General features: G+C 41.9%; 1 protein-coding gene across 11 annotated transcripts in view; it reads right to left on the bottom strand.

The window, feature by feature from the left end:
- plekha7b (pleckstrin homology domain containing, family A member 7b) overlaps window positions 1–27,446 on the bottom strand; it is a 133,146-nt gene that overhangs the window by 104,112 nt on the left and 1,588 nt on the right. The window contains exon 1 of one of the 11 annotated variants that reach the window (XM_053683291.1): window positions 11,623–12,079. The exons of the other annotated variants lie outside the window; for them this stretch is intronic. Within the exon in view, the coding sequence (XP_053539266.1) occupies window positions 11,623–11,822 (200 nt within the window). The 5' untranslated portion in view covers window positions 11,823–12,079. Of the gene's footprint in view, window positions 1–11,622; window positions 12,080–27,446 lie in introns of those variants that run through there. 11 annotated transcript variants of the gene reach the window in all.

Below are 27,446 nucleotides of genomic sequence, written 5' to 3'. Positions count from 1 at the left end.
AAACAAGATAAAATGCAGTCAGATAGACGTTTGCAGAGAACAAAGGGAGGGAGGAACGCGACGCAGACTTATAATGATATTAGCGCTGCAACAACTAATCAATAAAATCGATAATAATGGATTATGAAAATCACTGTCAATGAATCTCATTATGGATTAGTTGGTCAGCACGCAGCACGAGGGAGATTTACTCATTACAGTACTTCTGTTCCGAAAACACGCTTCGGAGAGTAAATACTAAAGTTGTGTGCCAAATGAAGTACTGTACACTTACACTATGCACCGTGTACTCTACCGTCAAGTGTGTGGATTTTAGAAAGTTGATATCATCTCAAATGTATCACTAGCGGGGGTTTTTTTTTACTAACCGGAAGTATAAGCCACAACGGCGCATGACGTCATACGCACGCTAGCATTAGCAAACTCCCAGAGTCAATTACAATGACTTTCTTCAGTTTACTTTCTGTCAGCGTTCACTTTTATTCCCAACACGACCTCAGTCTCCATCAGACGGAGCCGAAATCGTCACGTGACCGAGGAAGAAAGTAACCTCCAAGTCGTCTAAGGCAGGGGAGCATTTTAAACACTGCGGAAATCAAACTGATGCACGAGGACAGAGTCATGTTTATATCCGAAATGCTCCACTGCGTGTAAGGGGCGGGGGAAACTGGTGCAAGCTGCTTAAAAGGTGTAGTTTAATTTAAGTTTATTGTCATTATACGCTGTATTTGCGCGCTTGCAGTGTAAATTCTGTCTTTTATTACAACGGAAGTGACGTGTTAGTAACGAGGATGCGCTGCTGATCACGCGCTGTGAGAGAGCGAGTGCGAGTAAGATCTGTAATGTCTAATTAAAACATTATGATATACACACACACACATATACACATATATATATATATATATATAAATTATTTTATATTAAACTACTATTAACTATTGTTTTTATATTAAACCGAATTAAACTACAGTCCTAAATTGTGTGTGTGTGTGTGTGTGTGTGTGTGTGTGTGTATTTGGTTCTTTTCTGTTTTGGACAAAGTGTAAAGTTTTAGTCTGAAGTTTAGATTTTACGTGGCCGTGGGGATGTGTGTTCATTCAGCTACAGGAGCGTTAGTGAGGTTGAGGTCAGGCGCTGATGTTGATGTGAGGAGACTCCAGTTCCAGTTCACCCCAAAGGTGTTCAGTGGGGTCGAGGTCAGGGATCTGTACAGGACACTCGAGTTCTTCTACCTTCTTCCAACCTTCACACACCACGTCTTCATGGAGCTCGCACTCTTCGTGCGCTCTGTGTCGTGCTGGAACGGGTTCGGGTAATGCTACAGCGTACGGAGACTTTCTATACGATCGTGTGCTTCCAACTTCATGGCAACTTCACATATGGGTGTGATGGTCATGTTTCCACAAACTATAAAGGCCTCTGATCATGATATGATGATAGTTTTTCATATCATATTAAAAACCACTATAGAGAGGATAAGAAAAAACTCGAGGTGACAGATGCTAACGGCGGCTATCGGCTAATAAATACCAGAGCTTTGCGTGACGAATGACTCCCGGGCCAGGAGCGGCTCCGGAGGGGGAAGTCTTTCAGAGGTGCTCCCTTTCTCTTCACCACAAACACGCACATAAATCGAGAACCTTCTAAAGACTATGTTTCATAAAATATATACCCGTCATCGACTCCTTTATCCATGCCGTGCGTGGACGGATCACTGCGTCTGAAGATAAAATCCAAAGGGAACCGGCGCCGGTACTCGCACGACGGAGTTTATTCAGCACATAAATAAACACGCATCGTGACGCCGAATTCTTCTGAAAGCTACGTCTATTAAATAATACGAAATGAACTCTATAAAGTGTATGAAATCAATCCCCTGCATCCTGCTGTCGTAGTAAAATGATCACTGATGGATCGCGCTGAGGTTTTATCCCAGCGTGTTTTATTCCTCTTACGCTACAGCATTTAACCCATGCCTGCCGTTTTCAGTCATTAAAGAGCGGCACATCAAAGGTTTTATCCGTCTATCGTTCCATTCAATTATAAACAAGCTAGTTCCCGTACGTAAATACGTTATAGCGGCTATAAACTGTCGTTCCCTCACCAGACAAAATGACACCGTTTCTTTACAGTTAATATTCATCAAGACCGATCGAGCGCACTGTACTGACTGCTCCGCAGCGTAGTCACAACACGCCTTACAGTATATTAAAACACATCTTGATGTGACGCGTCATGCTTAAACGTAAAGATAACATGGCCGAAATTATCAGCGCGTTTATTTCTCGTCACGATCCTGCCAACGCCACAATTCATCAGAACACCCAAAAAAAAAAATTCCTTGAACATCTGAGAGACCAGAAATGTTCACGGTTTATCAACAAAACAAACTTTATCCATCGCACACCAGCCTCGGGCTTCACGTTTCAACCTTTTAGTGAAGCTTCAGTGGGAAAATATTTCCGTCGTTCGGACCCAGGCAAAAAATTCACGCCAGGTTTCCGGAAGTTTCACACTCGCGTGCGGATGTTTAATGAACGCCAAATCAGCCGTAGATTACCAAGACCTTCATGGTACATTCACATTTACATTTAACCACGCCCCCAAAACTCCATAAAAGGCAAAAGAGAGCTGAAAATGACAAAATGACGACTCAATCGTCCACCTCGGGCTTTTTTAGCGTGTCGGCTAAAACGGACCCGCGCTAACTCCTCCTCCTTTACGAGGCGCCATGACGTTTATCCTAATCGACTGTCTAGAATTATCCGTCTCGCTTGATTTCTTGCATTACTAAAAGTGCGATGCGACCGAGTTCCACCAAAAACACGTTCAGTACGTTCGGTGTGTAACTGGAAGAAATGCGTATAGACTCGCGCTAACTCCTCGACGGTTATACGATTTGAAGTGCTTTCACGTCTCCTCACACGCACGTCTACACACGTTCAGGACTGGACCGTAACGTTCTCTTGCGGAAACGCTTTTATGGCTCAATATGAATACGAACGAGACCCGATGACGTGGGTTTTTTCCCCGTTAGTTTCTCTTTAAAACGAGAGCGCTCGCCCGTTCGGCTCTCGCGCAGGTTTTATTAGCTCTCTTGCCAGCGTGTTTGCACTCGCGTGTACGCTACACTTGCACATATTTGCTTTCCGGTCATTAGAAGAGCGTAGAAGCGAGTCGGTCCCGCAGGCTCGAGCGTGATCCGACCGGCTGACGACTCCGTGTTGTTCTTTAACACGAAACGACCGAATCGGCGAGAAGCGCACGGTTCGACTGATGCTACTATAGGACGTTCCTAACGATAAATGGAAACGTGACAGGAACACGTTTTCAGTACGTTTGTTTCTGTTCGAATGGATTCACCGAACACACGGCTCAATCTCTGACATCACGAGGACTTCTGTCTCCGGTCTCTTTTCTAAAAATAACAAGTTGTAGGTAAATGTCAGGTATTCCATGTAGCGGATGTAAGATGCGCATCACCTACAGGTCTGACCTTCGCTTTGTCTTTCTCTCTCACACACACACACACACACACACGTCTACATACTGTATTATAACAACTCAATCAATAGTGCATTCGCCGTCAGTCCGTTAGACGTTTATGGAAACGCTTTACGCCAGCCTGACATAAATAACCGTATCCTGATTATCCTGTCACATCATGTTATTTCTCTCCTTTCAGCGGCCGTGTATCTATTCACGGCGTCGTCTCGTGATGCCAGCAGATGATAAAACAGTTGTCAGGTCAGTAGGAGAGACAGAGACACTTGTTGTTGTGTTGTTGTTTTTTTAAACCGGGTGTCGTGGGAAATAAAAGGCTCATTCGTCATTGCCAGGAGTGATTTGTGCCGGTGGGTTAGCGGTGTGAAAGAGGAAGAACGGGGATGAATCATGCGACAGGGACGTTATGTTCACGGCACCTGCAGCAGCCTCTCGTCGTGTTCTCACGTCAATGAGCGTAAAATTGCACCGCCGGCCTTAAAAGATGTTCTCCCTGGCGGTTTTATCGCCTCAGAGAGGAGCGGCTTCATCCCGCGCTTTAAATCTTCACTTCATTTGCTCATTATTACCGAGCGCATCTTCGAATCTTTGAAATTTTACCCAAACGAAGAAAAACAAACAAACAAATTATTTGCAATCGTCTTGTTTTCATCTTCTCTTCCAAACAAATTAGAGACACGTCCACGTTTTTTTTGTTGTTGTTGTTGTTGTTGTTGTTGTTTTTTAAACGGGTGCACAGAAATCATCTCCGGGAAGCTTGAATCGATTCAGCACAACGTAAAAATTCCGTTAGGAAGTAACGAATCAAACACGTGATGTCATACAGTTATAGGAGAGTGACAGTTACCTTTATCAGCCAGGGGTTTTATTCCTCTTATACCACTGCAATTTGCCAAAACGAACAGGTTGTTATTTATTAAACACTGACGTGTCATACTTTTGAACCATTTAGAGTAACATTTAATGTTGTAGAACAGAGGGTCTCAACCTTACGCAACCAAACCCCCCCAACCCCCCCCGAGAGACCGCGACACGTAAACTCCTCTGTCCTGAAGATGTCAGAAAACTTCTAACAACGACCGTGCGTGTTTTTCATCCGTTTATGTGGAGCGCCCGCCCTACGAGTCCCCGTGAACGAGCTGTCGCTATAGAAACGATGACGTACGAGAACGAGCGCGTTCATGTGTACGAACCTGCGATTCGCTGTGATCTACGCCACCGTCAGAGCCGCTGTTGTTCGGTCCGTACGGGATTTTGTGGACGGTTTTTTGTTTTTTTTTTTGTATTTCACTCGAATCGGCGAAATCGCGATCGCACGGAAATTGTTCTGCGTGTTCTTTCGCAGTGAGGTTTATCGGTACACGGGACCCTTTCAGCTGTACTCGTGTTCGACGCACGTGAATCGAAGGGGGCTTTGACCGAACACGCGTCACTCTTGATTGTCCACGTCTCGGCGCGGATCTGCGGAAAATCTGCACGCTCCTCCCAACGTTGTGGAGTCTGCTTGATTTGATCTGCGATCGCGAAATGGCGAAATCCCGTAGGGACCGCTTATAGAAAACGAATCAACACCTTTTCCGACCAATCGGATTCGAGAACACGCCAGAGCTGTTGAATGAATTCGTTTCAGCTTAACTTCGCTCACTAGAAATCAGGAAATCAGTACAGACTCCCTGTATTAGCTTATCCCGGATTATCGACCATGATCGTTACGGCTTTTAGGCTACAATGTGGACGATCACAGAAATGTACTATCTGATGCTGATCTATCACTTATATGTACTTGAACGTTTTTACACTGTGTGATTAGACCGATGCAGAATATATTATATCCGGTATTAAACGTATTCTAAATGAAAAGAGAAATAGTTTATTCCATTCACTGCTATTCGTCAAATCAATGTGACGTTGATTTCAGTTCAACACTGAAACAAGCCACTTTGAAGACAAGTCTAACGGTCTTCAAGTCTAACGGTCTGTCAGTGAAAAATGTGTCTCAGCTGACTCGGTGTCCTTCTCCTCCGATCAATAAATCTGTCCACGGACATTACATAAAAGGTGCAACTTATAAAACGGAGCACCTTCCGTTTTATAAGTCGTTTTAAAACGAAACAAACCTAAAGCGCCGTTCGGTGCGGAAGCCGTTAAGGGTTTTAAAAAGCTGGAACCGTTAACCATCAAAAGAACCCTTGAGGAACATCTTAACATCTTACTTGCCCTTTAGATCCGAGATCCCTAACTCCACAGTGCTGGAGTTTCTTCTCAAGTTACTCCGAATCGTCCTGCTTCTTCTCAACCACGTCCACGATCCAAATCAACCCGCAACGCCATCCGAGTTTGGTCTGCAAAGGAACGAGGGCGGATGCCGACCCCTGACACTGACGAGCCAGAAATATCCGGCGTCCAGCCGAGACCTCTGCCTCGACCTTTACCTACTGCAGGTTCTGATGTATTCTTGGAAAGTATGCCGCTTTTTTTTTCCTTTTGTGCAGACGTCAAGCGCTAGATTCAGTGCCGCGACCTGGTCAGTCTGGACACTCTCACCCCGTCAGCACCTTCTCCACCTCCCCGCGGAGCGTTCAAGAAAACAGGGAAGAGACAGAGGACGGGAGGAAAGGGGGGAGACGGAGTCTCCATTCACTGCTCGTGTTACACCTGCTGAAGGATCATCCACCAGTCCCGGTTAGCAGGAACTGATGATCTTGCTTAACAGACGCAACCGGAACCTTCCTGTGTGTGTGAACGTGGCGCTCGGGGATCTGAGGCCCGTCTGAGAAGACGACCGAGAACACGCGAGCGCACAAGATTAACCAGTTACAGAGTCAGAAATGCAGACGAGATAACCCAGCTTTAACGCTCTGACTTATCTTCTCTCACCATTTCATGGAGTTTGGAGTCTGACAAAAGTATGTGAACATATATTTCTTAGATTACGTTAAATATAAATTTTCATGATTGTCTGTGGCGTATTTAATAAATTTATGAACAAAAAAGTCTTCATTTTGAACTTGCCTTTAAAACCATAAAATAACAACTTTACAAACATGGGTGATATATATATGTGTGTGTGTGTGTGTGTGTGTGTGTATATATATATATGACAATATAATATCGATATTGTGATAAATTATGTCACAATATGCTTTTCTGAGATCCAGATACTGCGTATATGTAAAAATAAATTACCATAATATTACAAACTGCCTGGAAGCAGCTGATGTGATGTTCACATTATGTACTTAAACTTTAAATTAAAATATCTACGTAGATGTTGTTACCGATTTGTAATATTCTCCATTTCAAAGTTAAACATGCTTTTTTTTTTTTTTTTTAATTTTTAAAAAATTCGTTATTTAATCAATTGATTAATTAATTAACTAATTAAATAAATAAATACAGTTATCTTTTCAACTTCAATTAAAACGACGTATATTCATGTTGTATATATATTTAACTGCATAAATAATATATGCAGTAAAATCCTAATAACTATAATATAATAAAAGACTTTTTGTAGACGTACGTGTTTTTTTACTGCACTGATGGAGGGGGTTTTTTGGTGTGTTTTTTTTTAAGACCACTTCGCTATACAAATGATCTTGCTAGTTAGAGTATCTGTATCTACACTAAATAAACACTTAATATCATTTCACTTTGAAGTTGTTGCACTGTGTACTCATTAATAACATAATAGCTCATTTTTTTACTACGGTACCGATGGCACGGTGCGTTGTTTTTGTATTTAGTCCGGCCCTGAATGAGCGATTTCACATACCGGACGTTTACATAAAGTCCACAAGGCACAATAATCACTTTTTATTTAGTAGGGGTATAAACTTTTGAACAGGATGCTCGGTGTAAATTGTTTTTAGATATCTACATTTTACCCGGAAGACAAAACAACAAAAATGTACACCGATCACCCTGTTGAAAAGTTTACGCCCCCACTGGATCTTAATGTATCGCGTTGCCTTCTTGAGCATCAGTGATCAGTGTAAATTGTTATTGTTTTGTCTCCTGGGAAACATCTACATATCTTATGTAGCTTTTGAAGATCCTCAAGATGGCTTCTTGAGCATCAGTGAATGTTTGCGCCTTTTGTAATATCCGTGTCCCTCAGTCGTCCTCCGTGTGAAAAGATGGATCTCAGTAATAATAATATATAGTCGCTGTCGGAAAGGAGGCAAATACGCAGAAGACGCTGGAAAAGTAAAGGATGTGCCGGGCCTGGAGGATTTTTCTGAAGAACAGTGGGCGGTTTAACTGCTCAGGACAAAACAAGCGACTCGTGAACTTTTGAACTGCTTCATTTGTGTAAATTCAGTTATTATGTGAACCAAATAAAAAACAAAATGCCATTTTTATGACCGCGCTTATTATTATTATTATTATTATTATTATAATTTTTAAATGATTAACATTCTGCAGATTCAGCAAGGCGTATGTAAACGTATGACCTCGACTGTGCTGTATAAAATGTACACGAAGTTCAAATGAAACTGCAAACACCAGAAGCAATGTCTTGACCTGGCTCGAAGAACTCTAAGGAAAAGAAAAAGAAAAAGAAAAAAACCCGCATACTTCAAATAGCTGAAGTTCCACAGATTTAGCGGTTTTAGCTAGAACGACACACAGGATTAACTGGTTCAATTGTGAAAATACTGTTATTATTGTGTCTTGTGGACTTTATGTAATTCATTTTTATGATCCCTCTTTTTTTTTTTTTTTTTTTAATGATTAACATTTTGCAGATTCTGCGAGGCGGGTGTAAACTTATGAGCACAACTGTAAAACGGCCTGAACAGATCCAGAGTGAAACGAGAACTCGTCGCTCAGCGGCGTGGGATGATACCACGCAAGAGTCCACCCTGAAATGTCAGAAAGACTCGACAGCATTCCCTGGTGGCCCCTGGAGGAACAGCAGCAGGCCCTGGCTGATCACTCGAGCGCTCAGGCAGGCGGATGATTCATTCAGACAGGAAGTACTTTGTCCTCTCCGAGCAAATATTTCACACCAGTTTTAAAGCCTGCCCTGATCGTCGCTCTGAGCTGTTAGTCCTCTGATCAGCCCTGCTGTAGTGAGCTGTGTGCGTGCGCGTGTGTGTGTGTGCTGGAAGGCCAGATAGCTAAAGCTGTGCACAATTAAGGGCATAAATTGCACGAATCAATGGCACCCTTACAGCGTGTTCCAGCAGTCTCAGTCACTGACGCACTCTGCACTTCATTGTACCGTGCCGTACATATTTCCTGTTTTCCACTCGTATATGAATCATCACAGGGCCAAAGTTCAGCAGGGTGAAATGTTTGTTTTCAAACGTCCCTGCACAGACCTTACAATCTGCACTCGAGCGAAACGCTGACCTTTCACCAACACAACACTAACACAAATGACCTTATAAACAACTGCTTCTAAAAGGTCTCTGAGGCCGCTTTCACACACACACACACACACACACACACACACACACACGCACACACCATTTAGTCTGATTGAATCCAAACCGAGAGCACACTAAAATGCGGGAAACAAACATGCACATGGACGCCCACCGAGTACCAAAAGACGTATGTGCGACGCTCGCTTGACGCCTAATCGCTCTTACGAAAGGCAATTTCATTAACGTTCCAAAAAAAAAAAATATTCAGCTTGTTACCGAGAAACGGCAAATTCATTCAAAAAGCCTAAATTCGTCCGACCAGAAGATGTCGAAAAAACAACTTCTTACAGCTTTACCTCTGTTACAAAGCACTCGAACTGGAGACTCCTTCCATGAATGTTAAATAAACGTCTCGTCACCAATCAACAATTTCGCACGTATTTGGACGTCTTCATGAGCGGGTTGTTACAGTAGACAGATAACGTACTGGAACAAGCACGTTAATCTGTACGGTGCTGCTCGAAAGTTTGAGGGAATTTTCTATATTTCTGCATAAACGTGACCTAAAACATCATCAGAGTTTCACACGAGTCCTGGAAGTAGATAAAGAGAACCCGGTTGAACAAACGAGACAGAAATATTACGCTTGGTCATTTGTTTACTGAGGAAAAGGCTCCAGTATTACATCTCTGTGAGTGTGTTTTCAGTGTGTGGTGTGAGCCCCTTGTGCAGTAATCACTGCAGATAAACGTTCGGGGTAAGTGTTGATCATCTGCACGTCGGCTCGGAGGAGTTTTAGACGTCCCTCAGTACAGAACAGCTTCGGCTGGTGTGTTTCCTCACATGAACTGTTGGCTTCAGGTTCTTCCACAACATCTCTACTGGATTGAGGTCAGGACTCTGACTCGGCCGTTCCAGAACATTCACTTTATTCTTCTTTAAGCGTTCTTTAGTAGAACGACTCGTGTGTTTAGGGTCGTTGTCTTGCTGTCCCACTTTCTCTTCAGATTCAGTTCATGAACAGATGTCCTGATATTTTCCTTCAGAACTCATTGTTCCATCAGTGACGGCGAGTCGTCCTGGTCCAGATGCAGCAAAACAGTCCCACACCATGACACTACCACCACCATGTTTCACAGATGGGAGAAGGTTCTTATGCTGTAGTGTAGTGTTTTCCTTTCTCCAAACATAACGCTTCTCATTTAAACAAAAACTTCTATTTTGGTCTCCTCCGTCCACAGAACATTTTTCCTTTAGCCTTCTGCTCGTCCACATGAGCTTTAGTAAACTGCAGAAGGGCAGCAGTGTTCTTTTTGGAGAGCGGTGACTTTCTCCTTGCAGCCCTGCCATGCACACCGTTGTTCAGTGTTCTCCTGACGGTGGAATCATGAACATTAGTCAATGTGAGAGAGACCTTCAGATGCTTAGAAGTTCCCCTGGGTTCCTTTGTGACCTCATGGACTATCACACGTCTCGCTCTTGGAGAGATCTTTGTTGGTCTCCACTCCTGGGGAGGGGAACGATGGTCTTAAATTCCCTCCATTTCTACACAATCTGTCTGACTGTGGATGGGTGGAGTCCAAACTCTTTAGAGATGGTTTTGTGACCTTTTCCAACCTGATGAGCTTCAACAACACTTCTTCCAAGGTCCTCAGAAATCTCCTTTGTTCGTGCCATGATACACTTCCACAGACACGTGTTGTGAAGATCGGACTCTCATAGATCCCTGTTCTTTAAATAAAACAGCTCGCTCGCTCGCTCGCTCACTCACTCTCTCACTCTCTCACTCGCTCACTCGCTCACTCACTCACTCGCTCACTCGCTCACTCTCTCACTCTCTCACTCGCTCGCTCTCTCACTCACTCACTCACTCGCTCACTCACACCTGATCGTCATCCCACTGATTGAAGACACCTGACTCTCATCTCACCTTCAGATTAACGCCTAATCCTAGAGATTCAAATACTTTTTCCACTCACAGATGTAATACTGGAGCATTTTCCTCAGTGAATAAATGACCAAGCGTAATATTTCTGTCTCGTTTGTTTAACCGGGTTCTCTTTATCTACTTCCAGGACTCGTGTGAAACTCTGATGACGTTTTAGATCGAATTTATGTAGAAATATCAAAAAGTCACACACTTTCAAGCAGCGCCGTATGACTTTATGGTTTATTTGAAATATTAGCGAGCTTTCCGCGTCACAAAGAATGCGGTTAAAAATACTCGTTTAAGCGATTTTAGAAAACACTCATGTCTGGTGCTGTAAGGATCAAACCCACAATCCCCGACTCAACTTCCACAACAAAGGCCTTTGATTATTAATCATTATAATTCTCCTCAGCGGCACAGAAAAACACGTGAGCCGACCCCGGATTCCTGTCATAGTCCGAATCGCAAAATCCCACTAAGCGAACAGCAGAGTCGGAACAAACAGCACGCATTGTTTACAAGCGAGTGGCCTTGACTTCACAATCTGGTAGGACTGTTTTCTTTTCTTTCTTTTTTAGATTATTTCTCCTGCTAGGCTTCTGAAGGGCGAACACGAATTCCTGTGCAATTTAAAATGTAATCTCTGCCTGCCGAGGAGTTTTTCCTGGGGTTTTTTTTTTTTTTTGACAGAATGCAGTAGATGTTCTGTCATCTCTGAAAGAGCTCCACTTAGAGGTTATCAGAGGACTCACGGATACAGAAAAAAAAAAAAAAACAGAAAGAGAAAACTTTTGATTTTAACCACGTTACCTTTCCTCAGCCGTGAAGCTCTCGTCCGCCTCCTCGATGATAGCCTCCAGATGAACCGGCACCTTCTCCTGATCCTCATTAACATCTTGCGGAGGAAAGCAGCCGCAGCAGATGCCCATGCTGACGCTAGATCCCGTGCCAGCTCTTCCCAGAGGTCCGCCGCGTCCGCGCTCTCGCTTCGTATCTGCTCGCTCGCCCATGTCGTTTAATGCACATCGTTATGGTGAGTGCACATCATGTTGTCTGCGAAAGTCAACGCGTTCTGCGAGGGCTCCGGGGGTTAAATATCACCCGTTTAATCATGTTTGATGGAACGGCCTCCGAGTGTCAGACACAGGAACCCACTGTCTGCTCCCGTCAATCCCGCCTTTGTTTTTATTCTCCACGCTGCCCCAATCCCCGTATATTATTATTGCCCACTGAGTACAAAACAGTGTGTTCTTAGCCTGGCGTGGCCTTCATCGCTTCATCATGTTGGATGTGATGGTGCCATGACACTGCTCCTGTTGCTGCTTGGTTGGTGGACAATATGACACACTTCTCACTGTTTCATTCATAACTTCTACACCATCCTGAGCGTTTACTGTTTAATGTGATGTCTGAGAGATAAATGGTGCAGGAAGTGAATTGTGAACTAACGTTTCTCTGCTAAACCCCCCCCGCTTTCTCATCTCCTGGCCGGTTTGGTCTATTGCGGCTTCACTGCGCACGAGCCCCGACCGCAAAAGGGAAATCATTAAGCAGTCCTGTCACAGCAAAAAGTGTCCTGCCTCCTCCTCCTCCTCCTCCTCCTCCTCTTCCTCCTTGGCGAAAACGCAGCATAATCACTTTATCCCTGATTCTCCTCCTCGCACAGCACAGGGAAGTGAGAGCGGTAGAGAGAGGTGGATAAAATAAAATAAAAGAAAAAAAAAGAAACGCACCGGCGCAAAAACACCCTGCAGTCAACTACCGACACCAAAATTTTATCCACATGCAACTTTAAACGCATCAGACAGCTGTTACGCAAATATCCATAAGAGTGTAATAAAACTGGCGAAGAAGAAGAAGAAGATGATGATGAAGTTTACCACAAAAACCCCCAGCATGTCAGTGGACAGCCATTTATTTTTATTCCTGTGTACACCGTGCAAAAGTAAATAAACTAGTCCAATGAGACGCTGCTTAATAATAATTAGCGCCTTGTCCATTTTTTTCCAACTAAAGAGATCTCGGAGATCCCGCCTCCTTGTTTTCTGTCAGCTCACACGTCCAATGAATGCGAATTCACAGTTTAAGTCAGCGAGTAGTGGAAGTAACCGCTTCCAGAAACAGAACTCTTTTTTTTTTTTTTTTTTTTAAAAAGCAGGAAAAAGCATAGTTTTCAGGTGGCTTCAGGATCGCCGTAGCAACGGGTCAATAATACAAAGCTACAGGACACTCGGCAATATACCAACAGTGTAGCAAAACCAGATTTGGGATGCTAATACTTTCTGAGAATGTCTCTCAGTGTGTTCTTTATTATTTGCAGCCAATGAAGCCCTAAGATAAACTTTTTAGACCAATTAGGTGAAGAAAAAGAAAAAAACGCGGGACGAGCTGCGCATGTACGTTTCTTTTTTCACGCAGGTCATGGGCGACAGGCGGAGCATTCGAATATTAAGGAAGTGCTGACGTGTAATACTTTTATCTTTTATGCTGAAATCCTTATAATACATGCAGTAAAACCCTCATGACTGAGTAAAGTCCAAAATCCTGACATCTGACAGAGATACGGTCCTTTTACACGCCTCGGGTTACTGCCGCATCTCGGCCAAGGTGAACTTCTGACCTTTTCTTGATTACAGGCTTTTGTGTGAAGGAGTTTCATAACCGGCTGCCTTCAAATCGATACGAGAACACACTTCTTTTTTTTTTTATAGATAAAACTGTGAATAAGCTTAAGGTTTCTCTGTAAACGTAGCAGATGAGTGCTGGGTCAGCTTGTCCTTCAAACCGACCCCGGGCACGTTTTCTTAACACGAGAGCATCGAATTAATAACAGATATTGGCATTGTTTTATTAATTGGACAAATTAAAACAGTGCATGAAAAGGATGATCAGATCAGCGCCATCCCATGCACACATTACAAGCTTATGACCTTGATTTAGTATCTCAAAAAAAAAATAAATACAGTGGAGAGACAACAGTGCCGGATCGATGCGTGGAAGCAATTTAGCTCATTTTAAACCAAATTTGCAGTGATAATGTGATCATTACAACTAGGACTACTCATGCGGGAATATACTGACAATATACGGTGCTGTGAAAAAGTATTTACCCTGATTCCTTCTGTTTTTGTGTACATCTCATACTAAATATTTTTAGACCTTCAAGCAACATACGAGGTGACCCGAGTAAACACACAATACCGTTTTTATTTTAAAAAAAAAAAAAATTATTAAAGCAAAAAAAGTGATCCAACACCTATCACCCATGTGAAAAACTAATTGCCCCCCTTAAACTTAAAATCTGGTTGTGCCACCTTTAGCAGCAATAACTACAACCAAACACTTCCGATATCTGTCGATCAGTCTTTCACAGCGCTGTGGTGGAATTTTGGTCCACTCTTCTTTGCAGGACTGCTTTAGTTCAACCACACTGGATGGTTTTCACGCATGAACTGCTCGTTTTAGGTCCTGCCACAGCATCTCAATTGGTTCAAACAAGACTTTGACTAGGCTACAAACTTCTGGGAAGGTTCACTACTGTGCTGAGTTTTTCCGTTTGGAGATAACGGCTCTCGCTGTGGTTCTTTGGAGTCCCAGAGCCTTTGAAATAGCTTTATAATCCCAGACTGATGTATTTCAATCACCTTCTTCCTCATCGTTCAAGTGTTGATGTGATGGAACAGGGTTTGCAGTAATCAGGCCTGGTTGCGTCTAGTCCAGTTGAACGCCATTATGGATGCAGGTGGGGTTCGGTGGGGGGCAAATATGTTTTCACACAAGTTAGTATTGGATAACGTCTTTGCCACAATAAATAACATTATCATTTAAATATGTTTGCGTTTACTCAGGTTGCCTTTGTTTTATCAGGTTGCCTTTTGTTTGAGATATACAAAAAAAAAAAAACAGAAGAAATCAGGATGGGGCAAATACTTTTTCCCCCAGCACTGTACTATACAGTCCTCATTTTCTATCCCTGATTTTTTTAGGGTTTAAAGGTGGTGGTCTAGACACTATCGAAAAACTTGTCTTGGACACCGCTTCTGAAGAAAAATCTTGTAACTTCAGAGCACTGAAAAGCATGCAGGAGTTTAAAATAATCTGAACGTGGAGCTTAAAAAATCCCCTCAGTGCGTGCGTGCGTGTGTGTGTGTGTGTGTGTGTCCCGATTGCGAATAGGAGGAAGGTTCCCTGTGTAAATATTGACGAACATCTGAACTCAATTCGCACAAACTGCACAGTGACAAACTTGTGTTTGTTTACATACCACATATGATTATGATTATTACACACACCTACACGGACATGCGTACACGCTAAACGACTTGCACTGCAGACGTGTTCGACTGGCCTCGGACACGCCCGTGTGCAAATGAATTAAATGGAAGCAGCGTTACAGCCCAGCAAGTTCAACTCGTTCTGTTAGTTTTGACTGCCCGAGGCTTTCCTGATCAGAATTTCCAGAAACAGCTCTTCACATCAGACTGATGTTATGAATCAGCCATCAGCTGAGCTTATTTTCCCTCTAAACAACTTTCGGAGCTAATAAGAGGAATATTAGACTTTAATATTCGGTAAGAAACTCGATACAGATCCGACCCGTGCAGAGTTTAACCAGAAACAGAGACACAAAACCCCAAAGAAGTAATAAAACTGAGCTGGAATGTAAAACACATTTAATTTCTGAAAACAAAAAAAAACATGTTAAATGAACAAAACAGCGATCAAAACAATAATCAACCCCTAAAGTCTCCGTTTAATATTCAATCGTATTATTTAATAACTCTTTTAAATTTGCATTAACAGCTAACAGCCTGATTTAGCATGACTGGAAAAGCATGCATGATTTGGGGTAATGGGGGGGGGGGGGGGGGGGGGGGGGGTACTAGCATTGTGTGATTGGAAAATAGTTGTTAGCATGATGTGGTGAAATGAAAATAAACTTCAAACATGATTTTTTTTATTATTATTATAAAAAGCAGGACCTAGTGTGATTTTGGGGCTGGGGTTTGGGTGGGTGGCTAGTATGATTTAGCATAACTGGAACACAACAGCTAGCATGATTGAACAATGATTACAATGATTTAACATGATTTTTTTTTTTTTTTTTTTAAACAGTTGCTCCCATAAAACAGCAACTAGCATGACTTGGTGAAAGGAAAACCGTTTCTAGCATAACTTGTCGTTACAAAACCTTAGTGAGCTTTTGCATTGTTGGAAACAACTAGCACAATTCTGGGTGATAGAAACATAGCTGCTAGCAAAATCAGCAGAATGTCTTGTCTGATTAATATACATCAATTAACATTATTTAGAATGATTGAACAACGGCTGCTAGCATGATTTGGTGGGAAAACAATGATTTGGTTTGAATATCTGGTTTGAAAAGAGCAGCTATTGCCGTTTTGCGTGATTGGAAGAGCTAGCATGATTTTGTGTGGTTGTAAAAAAGGCTGCTAGCATGAATTCCTGAAAGGAAAACACCTTCTAGAATGACTTTGTATGAATAAAAACAGCAGCTAGTAAGATTTTGAATGAACAGCTACTGGCACAATTTAATGCTACAGAAAAATACCTGCAAGCATGATTTTTTCATGATTAGTATCGAGCTGCTAGCATGATTTTGTCTAGCTAATGTGATTTCATGTGATTAGGAAAGTCACACTAGCATAGTATTGTTTGGTTGGAATACAGCCACTGGCATGAAAGACAGCTGGTGTGATTTAGCATGATTCGAAAACAGCAGCTAGCATGATTTTGTGAAAGCAAAACAGCTTCTAGCATGAGTTACGTGATTAAAAGACAGCTGCTAGCATGATTTTGTGTCAAAAAGACTTGCTAGCATGAATAATGGACCATAAATGTGTGCTGCTAAGATGCCAAAAACACTGCTCCGTTAGCAGAGCTGTCAGTTTACACATTGTACATGGCTAATTAGCGCATTCTGTCTCAGCTGCTACACCAGAACCAGATTACAGAGAACAACACACGAACGACTTCTCTTTTTTTGTGTATATATTTTTTTCCTATTATTTTTTGTTACAGCCGAAGTGAAATTTGCATACAGGGTCAGTCGACGTAGAGCCGCAGTCTCATGAATATCAAACACCCGGGATGTAAACCAAAACCAGAACGAAATCAAATCTGAAAGAGATGTCATTGTCATCGCCGTAGTTTCTTTTGAAGAGGAATAACATCAGAGGTTTGCATAAGTATTCACCCCCTCCCCCTCCACACACACACACACACACACACACACACACACACACACACACACTTCCCCCTTGAGATTTTCCGCATTTTTTAGCGAATGAATCTTCTCAAAGTTGTTTGTATAAGTGATTGCATAAGTATTGACCCCCACCACACACACCCTCTTCCTAGTCACCATAAGAAGTCGTATGATTAGTTAAACGGAGTCAACCTGTGTATTTATATTCAATAGAAATACACCAGTTCCTGGAAGAACGTACCTAAACAAACAGCATCATGAAGACCAAGGAGTGATACAAGGCATGATAAAAAAATTTTTTTAAAAAGGTCTGGAACTTTATCAGTCAGCGTTTGGTTATAAAAAATTATATATATATATATATATATATATATATATATATATATATATATATATATATATTCACCAAACTTTTAAACAGTTAAATACATCTCTTTTTTTTTCAAATAATAGTCCACGCTGTACCTACAAGTTTACTACAAGAATACTAATATATATTTTAGAGATGTACAGAATTCTGTATTAATATGCCTGTCAATAAATTGGTTACACTACAGCTACTGTTCTGTCTAATCTCATCTCGTTCTAGTTCTCCTGAGCAATTCTTTGACAAATTTTTCACCTAAATGAAAAACAAGTGAGAAACTTTTTTCCGTGAAAAAAATAAATAAATAAATAAAAATAATTAAGCGGTTTTCCTATGGGGAAGAGACAAAAGAGACATTGTCCAGACAGGACTCCATTGTAGAGCCATGTCTTTGGGGAGCTATAGGATTGCAGCGGTTCAATGCAGCCTGACCTGCACAGGTATCCGTTTGCGTGGATCGAGGTGAAAACGCTTTCAACTCCTCGCACAAGTGGAGCGCTAGACATTCCTGTGTGACTCTCCATATCAGTCACAGCTGTGCTAAGGAGAATGGAGAACAATCCGGAATAAAGTTTCCCCGTCAAACTAGGGTTCATTAAAAAAAAAAAGAAGAAGAAAATTGCCGTTATATGTAATAGTATTTAAAAAATTGTCTCATTGTACACACGGGAATGTGTGTATGGGGTTGTGCTGGTGGATGTTTTGACGAGTGATGGGTCAACATGGGGGGGGGGGGCTATAAGGGAGCGTTTTTACTACACTCGCTCGAGCTTAACAGTCCCTCCATTGTACCACGGAGGTTCTCAATTCCAGCAGCCTGCTGCACCAGAAACAGGCCGTTGTCAGGGCAGCGACATGTGGACTTGGACCGGACTAAGCCTCTTCAGCACACAATGGGGACGTGGTGGCCGAGGGAGGGAGGGAGGGAGGGAGGGAGGGAGTGGGGGGTGGGTCCCAGGATAAGAGTTCACCGCCGACTCACACGGACTGTCAGCACAATTATAGCTAATTCTGCCCTAAACGAACGTTTTACCTCTGTACCTTAAATTACAAAAACGTCCCAGAACAACAGAAGAAAAAACAACTAGCTAGTCACATCCTTTATACGATAATAACACAACGCCACATATTATTGTCCTCCTGGCACTCCTATTACCCCAATACCACTCAGATTAGTTAACTTACTTAGCCAGGCGCTAGAAAGCTAGCGCAGATAAGTATCAGAGTCTCAGAGTCTCGATCTGCATCATCGTTTCACGTCAGTGTCCATGGCTAACATCAGCTAAAGTTAGCTAGCTAGTTAACCGGCAGTCAGCTAGCACACACTGATCACAAAAAGGGCGATTTCTCAAAGGGTCTCGATTCGCATCATCATGGTCTCAGTGTTTACTTTTAAATTTGCCAAAATATAGCGTTACCATGACAACCACCATCTGTTCACAACTAAAAATAAAAGGTTTCATAGAAAGAAAAAAAAAGACAAAAATACTAAAAAATACTAATATACATTCTAAAATAGTATAATAAAAAAGCTAAAATACTAATAACGTTCTGAAAATACACATTAAATATAAGAATAATTTGAACAGGAAATAGCTGCAACAGGTCGGGTCAGGGTCGAGGTAGAACAGTACGACAGTTGCAATAGTGGTGTTACGAGATGTTGTGAGTGCGAGTGTCATCCCGTGGATGGGGGAGGGGTGGAAGGGGCGGAGTCATCCTGATAGAGACCACGCCTATCGAGACAGAAATGTTTCATCATATGACGAGGGTGATCTTCAGGACTGATTTGCAGTGAAGCTTCCTTCTCACCAGCTAAGGAGACAAAATAATCGCTCCCCGCCTCGCAGCGTAACAGAATCGTGGTCGGTTTTTCAGCCTGGACGTAAAACGTCACCTCTGATCTGCTAGAAATTCCAGCGCTCATCACCATCACCCCTTCTTCATCAGAGGAAATTTCTCCGTATCTCTTAATTATCTCGTATCTCTTAATTATCGCAGCGGGGACCGGGTTCTGGGTTCTTGTGCGGCTCTGCACTTTGCCATGAGCTGTCATAAGCGACGTATCGAATAACTGGCAGCCACACGGCCGAGGGTAAATCGAATAAATTTCAGACCCGGGTCTCGCCAGAATGCAGCACGCTCTCTCCGCTCTCTCCATTAACCGCAGACTCGATATCGACATCAGCAGAAAAAAGAAAGGACCTCAGGAGATGAGCCTAACGTGGTGCCGTTTCATTCATTCACCCTGGATCGCATTTACGTTGCACTTATGTTCAAATACGTCTAATACTCCTGTTTACATGCTGCTTTACTGCGGGAAAAAGAAGCAGGTTTCAAACGAGCGTAAACTAACACTTAGTGGTTTTATTTTTATTTTTCAAATGGCTAAAAATATCATATTAATTATACAATTATATAAGTAATTATACATGTACCTTTATTCTATGCATCATTACGCATTTTTAATCAGATGTTTTATATTCATATTACATGGCTATTGTTTATTGCGTTTATTTGCACAGATTTGATTTTTTTCTTTTCTTTCTTTCTTTATGTAATTTTTTTTTTTAACACTGTAAAGCTTTTGAAACTCATGAAAGGTGCTGTATAAATAAAATATACTATTTACTTTGGTTCCATTTAGTTATATTTACTTTTTAGGTGTTACACGCCTACGCACTTATACTTACGATGAATACTTTTATTGTCTACAACAATACTACAGTAACTACACACGTTTAAAAAATAAAATAAAAAATAAAGGATGCGTTGTTATTTTATCATTTTAAAATATTGACAAAATGCTGTGGTATAAGAGGAATAAAACACTGTTATAGGAAAATAATAACCCCTCTGGGTGGTAACAGTAACTCACTCTGGTGTTGATTATTTTCCTACAACAGCACAACATCACTGTTATAGTTATAGTGTTATAGTATTTATTTATTTATTTATTTATTTATGAGCCCGTTTATTCGGGTCACTTTGTGTCCCGACGTGACGCAGTGTGTGCTCCTCATAGACCCGGCTAATTTTATCATCGAGTTTTATTTATTTATCTTAAATGTTCTCCGTGTTGCAGTGCCGCACGTTACATATCATACTCCCACTATCACACGTCTGAAAAGGAAGATTTGCAGAATGACGAGTTTGAGAGTTTAAGGCGATTAAATATGCCACAGAAGTTTAACACAAATGATATGCCACTAGTTTTAAGATGCCTCAGACACCCACGTCCCACGTCACTCGGCTGTTTATCTGGTATTTACTCGTGAAGCTCGTTCCCGGGTGGTGAAAGCTGATTTTCCTTACGAGCGGAAGCGTAAATTCTCTCCTGTCGTGTTTCGACCTAAAAACAATTCCAGTTTCCTTTCCCACTGATGGTAACAAGCAGAATGTGACGCTGAGACAATGTACAGAAGCAGCGTACAGGATCCAAACAGGAACCATGAACCCCTGTAAGGCACGGACACGCACGATATTTCACCGCCGTGACATTTGTGCCGTCGTACGTTCCAGACCCGCGGCGCTGGGTTTTCGTCGGAGCGCACACTCGACACAAAGACCGCCTTCATGCGAGCGGACAATCGAACCGTCAGCGATAACGCAGTCCGAGAATCATTTTCACCGACCGTTAGAAACTCGGCCGTTACGATGCGAATATCGTGGCTGCGTTTCTCAGTGGTGAGCCGGATATTTTTTTTATGTCTTTGTTTTTTTTTTGTTTTTTTTTGTAAAGATATAGTAGGGCTATTGATGTGTAACGCTGTGGGAAAGCCATTACTGCACTCGATGCTAATTAATGCTAATTAATTAACGCTTTGCTCACTTTCACAAATGACGTCAAGGTCACGTTTTCATACGAGACGGTCGCAGTCTTCCCACAACCCTCGAACTACAGGATCATCTGGAAAGGTAATGGTGTACGATCACGACAACTTCGCGGTCGTCAGGAGAATCGGTCCCAAAACTGTCCTCTAGTGTCTCCGTGACCGCTTCGTACTCTTCGCAGCCGCACGGTCGAACCCGCAGCGGTTTTTGACGACGCTGTAAGACAAACGCATGAGCTGGATTTGTAACAGTTCTCCGCTGAGGTTTGGAAATCTTTACCAGTGGACAGATGTCATCATTTCCACCAGTAAAACGTTTTATTATGATCACCAGACTGCCCGATTTTTTTTTCTTTTCCGCCACTAGTTTGTGTTGGACTTCTGAGCGAAACGCGAGAAAAGAAAAGAAAAGAATGTTTCTTTTATCTACAGCAGTGTGACGTATCCCTTCATCTACGTTCTCTGGTGGATCTCTAATATCATCACCCTGCGAGGCAACAATATTCCAGATGTTTGTTTCAGCTTGGGAATCTGTGTAAATACAGAATGAGATCCAGACGCGAAAGCTAAACATGTGCGAAGCTAAGCAAAGATCGAGACGGGACATTTCTCACGTCCAGCTCCTTGAGAGCTCTCGTTTCTCATGCGCACTCGCCGAAAGGGATCGAGCGACCTCTCCAAAGCTAACAGGGAGAATAATCCGCGTGTAAACACCCCCTCCTCACCTCCTCGCCTTCTCGCCTACTCGTCTGGGGCGCCGCAGACGCCAAGGCGGTCATCGTTACGCCAGTAACTGCGGCAACGGCCGGAGGAGGAATTTTGCGCAGATGCGTTACATTAGCACATGACGCTGGTTTATGATTAATGCCGGTGCTGTAGAAGTGAAAAGCAATGTCACAGGGGGCACAGATGCTGTTTCTCTCCGACACAAAAGCTGATTCCGGCACTTTAGACAAACACGCAGCAGAAAAACAACCCCGCTGCTGTTATTAATGACTTCCCGCTGAAATTATAGGTAAAATAACCGCACACAAACTCGGCGGTTGAGCCGCGAAGGACGTCCGGACGGTCCGCAGGACGCGGCTTGGCTTTGATGTCCATGTTTCTTTTTATATTAAATGAAGATGAACGGTCAGAGTGACTTTGGTGGGAAGTGAGAACTCGACGGTGCCGTATATCTCCGTCATCGTAAAATTCATACAGCCGAATGAGCGCCTTGAATCAAACGGACGCACAAGACAGGAGGGGACGGGAAGAACGCGCAGGAAGACGGAGGGAGAGCAGAGACGGTTTTGTACTTTGCTGAAATAACAGCGTCGGAGCCAGTTTTCACAAAAACACTTCCATTCTCTTTTTCACCTTCGGTTGCGTCCAGGTTTTCCGATTCCTTTCCATCGTTATTAACCTCTGCGCACGTGTCACAATCGACCACGGGGCGGTGTGATGAAGCGCAGTTCCTGTGACCACAACACAGGTGATTATTTTCCAATAACAGCGCAGCCCCAAGTGTTTCATTCCTCTTATACCACACCATCATTCCTCTTATACCACACCATCATTCCTCTTTATCACACCATCATTCCTCTTATATCACACCATCATTCCTCTTATACCACACCATCATTCCTCTTTATCACACCATCATTCCTCTTTATCACACCATCATTCCTCTTTATCACACCATCATTCCTCTTATATCACACCATCATTCCTCTTTATCACACCATCATTCCTCTTTATCACACCATCATTCCTCTTATATCACACCATCATTCCTCTTATATCACACCATCATTCCTCTTATATCACACCATCATTCCTCTTATATCACACCATCATTCCTCTTATATCACACCATCATTCCTCTTATATCACACCATCATTCCTCTTATATCACACCATCATTCCTCTTATATCACACCATCATTCCTCTTTATCACACCATCATTCCTCTTATATCACACCATCATTCCTCTTATATCACACCATCATTCCTCTTATATCACACCATCATTCCTCTTATATCACACCATCATTCCTCTTTATCACACCATCATTCCTCTTATATCACACCATCATTCCTCCTCTTATATCACACCATCATTCCTCTTATATCACACCATCATTCCTCTTTATCACACCATCATTCCTCTTTATCACACCATCATTCCTCTTATACCACACCATCATTCCTCTTTATCACACCATCATTCCTCTTATATCACACCATCATTCCTCCTCTTATATCACACCATCATTCCTCTTATACCACACCATCATTCCTCTTATATCACACCATCATTCCTCTTATATCACACCATCATTCCTCTTTATCACACCATCATTCCTCTTATATCACACCATCATTCCTCTTATATCACACCATCATTCCTCCTCTTATACCACACCATCATTCCTCTTATATCACACCATCATTCCTCTTTATCACACCATCATTCCTCCTCTTATATCACACCATCATTCCTCTTATATCACACCATCATTCCTCTTATATCACACCATCATTCCTCTTTATCACACCATCATTCCTCTTATATCACACCATCATTCCTCTTATATCACACCATCATTCCTCTTTATCACACCATCATTCCTCTTATATCACACCATCATTCCTCTTATATCACACCATCATTCCTCTTATATCACACCATCATTCCTCCTTTTATATCACACCATCATTCCTCTTTATCACACCATCATTCCTCTTTATCACACCATCATTCCTCTTTATCACACCATCATTCCTCTTTATCACACCATCATTCCTCCTCTTATACCACACCATCATTCCTCCTCTTATATCACACCATCATTCCTCTTATATCACACCATCATTCCTCCTCTTATATCACACCATCATTCCTCTTATATCACACCATCATTCCTCTTATACCACACCATCATTCCTCTTTATCACACCATCATTCCTCTTTATCACACCATCATTCCTCCTCTTATATCACACCATCATTCCTCCTCTTATATCACAGCAATCTGCCAACAATACCGATTTTTTATTTGATTAAAGAACAGGTCACACTTATATCATTATCCTTATTATCCATTTATAGCTTCACTTAACGTCTACACGTCCGCGTAACACGTCAGTTCCTGGTGTCACTCACGTTATAGCAGCTATAAACACTCGTTCCCTCGCCAGCCCTCTCTCTATTCTCTCTTTATTCTCTCTCTCTCTCTATTCTATCTCTCTCTCTACTCTCTCTCTCTATTCTCTCTCTCTCTCTTTATTCTCTCTCTATTCTCTTTATTCTCTCTCTCTATTCTGTCTCTCTCTCTATTCTGTCTCTCTCTCTATTCTGTCTCTCTCTCTCTTTATTCTCTCTCTCTCTTTATTCTCTCTCTATTCTCTTTATTCTCTCTCTATTCTCTTTATTCTCTCTCTCTATTCTCTTTATTCTCTCTCTCTATTCTATCTTTCTTTCTCTCTCTCTCTCTCTCTCTCTCTAGTCTCTCTGTTCTCTCTCTCTCTCTATTCTATCTCTCTTTACTCTCTCTCTCTATTCTCTCTCTCTCTCTATTCTCTCTCTATTCTCTTTATTCTCTCTCTCTATTCTATCTTTCTTTACTCTCTCTCTCTCTCTAGTCTCTCTGTTCTCTCTCTCTATTCTCTCTCTCTATTCTATCTCTCTTTACTCTCTCTCTCTATTCTCTCTGTTCTCTCTCTCTCTCTCTCTCTCTATCTCTATTCTCTCTCTCTCTTTATTCTCTCTCTATTCTCTTTATTCTCTCTCTCTATTCTATCTTTCTTTACTCTCTCTCTATTCTCTCTCTCTATTCTCTCTCTCTTTACTCTCTTTACTCTCTCTCTCTCTCTCTCTCTCTCTCTCTCTATTCTCTCTCTCTATTCTCTCTCTCTTTACTCTCTTTACTCTCTCTCTCTCTATTCCCTCTCTTTACTCTCTCTCTTTACTCTCTTTACTCTCTCTCTCTCTATTCCCTCTCTTTACTCTCTCTCTTTACTCTCTCTCTTTACTCTCTCTCTATACTCTCTCTCTCTCTCTCTATTCTCTGTCGAAGTTAATAAGACGAGAGAGAAAAAAATCGCAGCTTGTTTTTTTCCCCCCTGAAGAAGTCACATGAAGTGACAGTTTCATGTACATATCTCATGTAGCTTCTGAAGATGCTCAAGACGCCTTCTACAGCATCAGTGAACGTTTGTGTCTTTCGTAATAGTCGTGTACGAGTCCCTCGGTCCCGGGGTGAAATACGCAGAAGACGCTGGAAAAGTAAAGGATGTGCCGGGCCTGGAGGATTTTTCTGAAGAACAGTGGGCGGTTTAACTGCTCAGGACAAACAAGCGACTCGTGAACTTTTGAACTGCTTCATTTGTGTAAATTCAGTTATTATGTGAACCAAATAAAAAACAAAATGCCATTTTTATGACCGCTCTTATTATTATTATTATTATTATTATTATTATTAAATGATTAACATTCTGCAGATTCAGCAAGGCGTATGTAAACGTATGACCTCGACTGTGCTGTATAAAATGTACACGAAGTTCAAATGAAACTGCAAACACCAGAAGCAATGTCTTGACCTGGCTCGAAGAACTCTAAGGAAAAGAAAAAGAAAAAAGAAAAAAACCCGCATACTTCAAATAGCTGAAGTTCCACAGATTTAGCTTTAATACTCAGCTCCGAAACTGTTTCTGTAAGATTTCTGTTCTTCTCTTCTTTCAAAAAAAAGATTTTAAAAACCTGCCCCGTCACCGTTCACCAGCTGCAGCCTCCGTCGTCCGTTTCGACGCCATCGGCCGCTTTAATTCTGTCCATACGATCGGATATAAATATATTATGAATATATTAGAACATTAGAACCTGACGGATGAAACGGGAACTCGTTTTCAGTTCTTCTATCTACTTCACAAGTAAAATCCTGAGTCTTTTTGTTTTTACTCGATATAGAACATGACAGCTGTAACACGGTAAATATTTAGTCTGAATATCGGATTGTTTGTGCACGTTTCCGTGTCAGTGATTACCGACAGAGTTCACTCCCTGTGTTCACGTTGAACAGCGGCGACGTGACCTCGAGCTCAAACTCGATACGGGTACGACGGCTGATCTGTGCTTCATGTGCTTCATCTATCACACCAGAAGTTTGTATCAGCACCCAAACAACAATTTGCATGATAATAATAATAATAATAACAATAATACTAATAATAATAATAAAAACAACTTGCACATATAGTTATACATATATAGGCCACTATAGATGTAGTAAAAGTGAAGCATGAGGCATGACGTTTCTATAGAAACAGGACATTTTGGATAAATGATCATCAGGTGTGCACCTCCACACACGTTTATCACGTCCTGTACTGCATATACATCCCATCCTGACGTCATTACTCAACCCGAGGGGCGTGGCAACATGACAACGAGCAAGAGAGCCAATCGGTGAGTTCTTTTTAGCGTGCTGACGACTTAATGTTCATTATTTACGTTCAACGCACTGCACTCGCCAAAGTATTATTCAATCCCCAAGTGATCAGGGTCACACGGAATTGGAGTCATTTTATTTTATATATATATATATATATATATATATATATATATATATATATATATATATATATATATATATACATACATACACACATACACACACACACACACACACACGCGCACACATCCCCAATTCCCAAAAACTTGGGACGCTGTGTAAAACGTAAATAAAAACAGAACGCAGTGATTTTGCGGATCTCATAAGCCCGTATGTTCTTCACGATAGAACACAGAAAACACATCAAACGTTCAAACTGAGGAAACGTACCGTTTTACGGGGCGAAAAAGGTCATTTTTGAATTCGATGGCCGCAACACATGTCAAAAAAGTTGGGACGGGGGCAACAAAAGGCTGGTAAAGGAAGTGTTGGTAAAAAGAAACAGCTGGAGGTGAATTATTAGTAGGTCAGTAAGATGATCGGGTATAAAAAGAAGATCTCAGAGAGGCGGAGTCTTTCGGGGGTAAAGACGGGCGGAGGTCCACCAATCCACGAAAAACTGCGGCTACGATCTGCGGAACGATTTCAGAATGATGTTCCTGGGTGTGAAATGATATCATGGATATTGTGATCTCGCTTTCTGACCTTTTTATAATAAAGCCGTTTATACACGGATTCGAAGCAGCTGATTCGATGCTAAAGTTCGGTA

This window comes from Ictalurus punctatus, chromosome 10 (genome assembly GCF_001660625.3).
Source record: "Ictalurus punctatus breed USDA103 chromosome 10, Coco_2.0, whole genome shotgun sequence".
In the NCBI taxonomy this organism is placed as follows: domain Eukaryota; kingdom Metazoa; phylum Chordata; class Actinopteri; order Siluriformes; family Ictaluridae; genus Ictalurus; species Ictalurus punctatus.
Note: the sequence above shows the minus strand (reverse complement) of the source record. Positions and strands in the feature narration are given on the sequence as shown.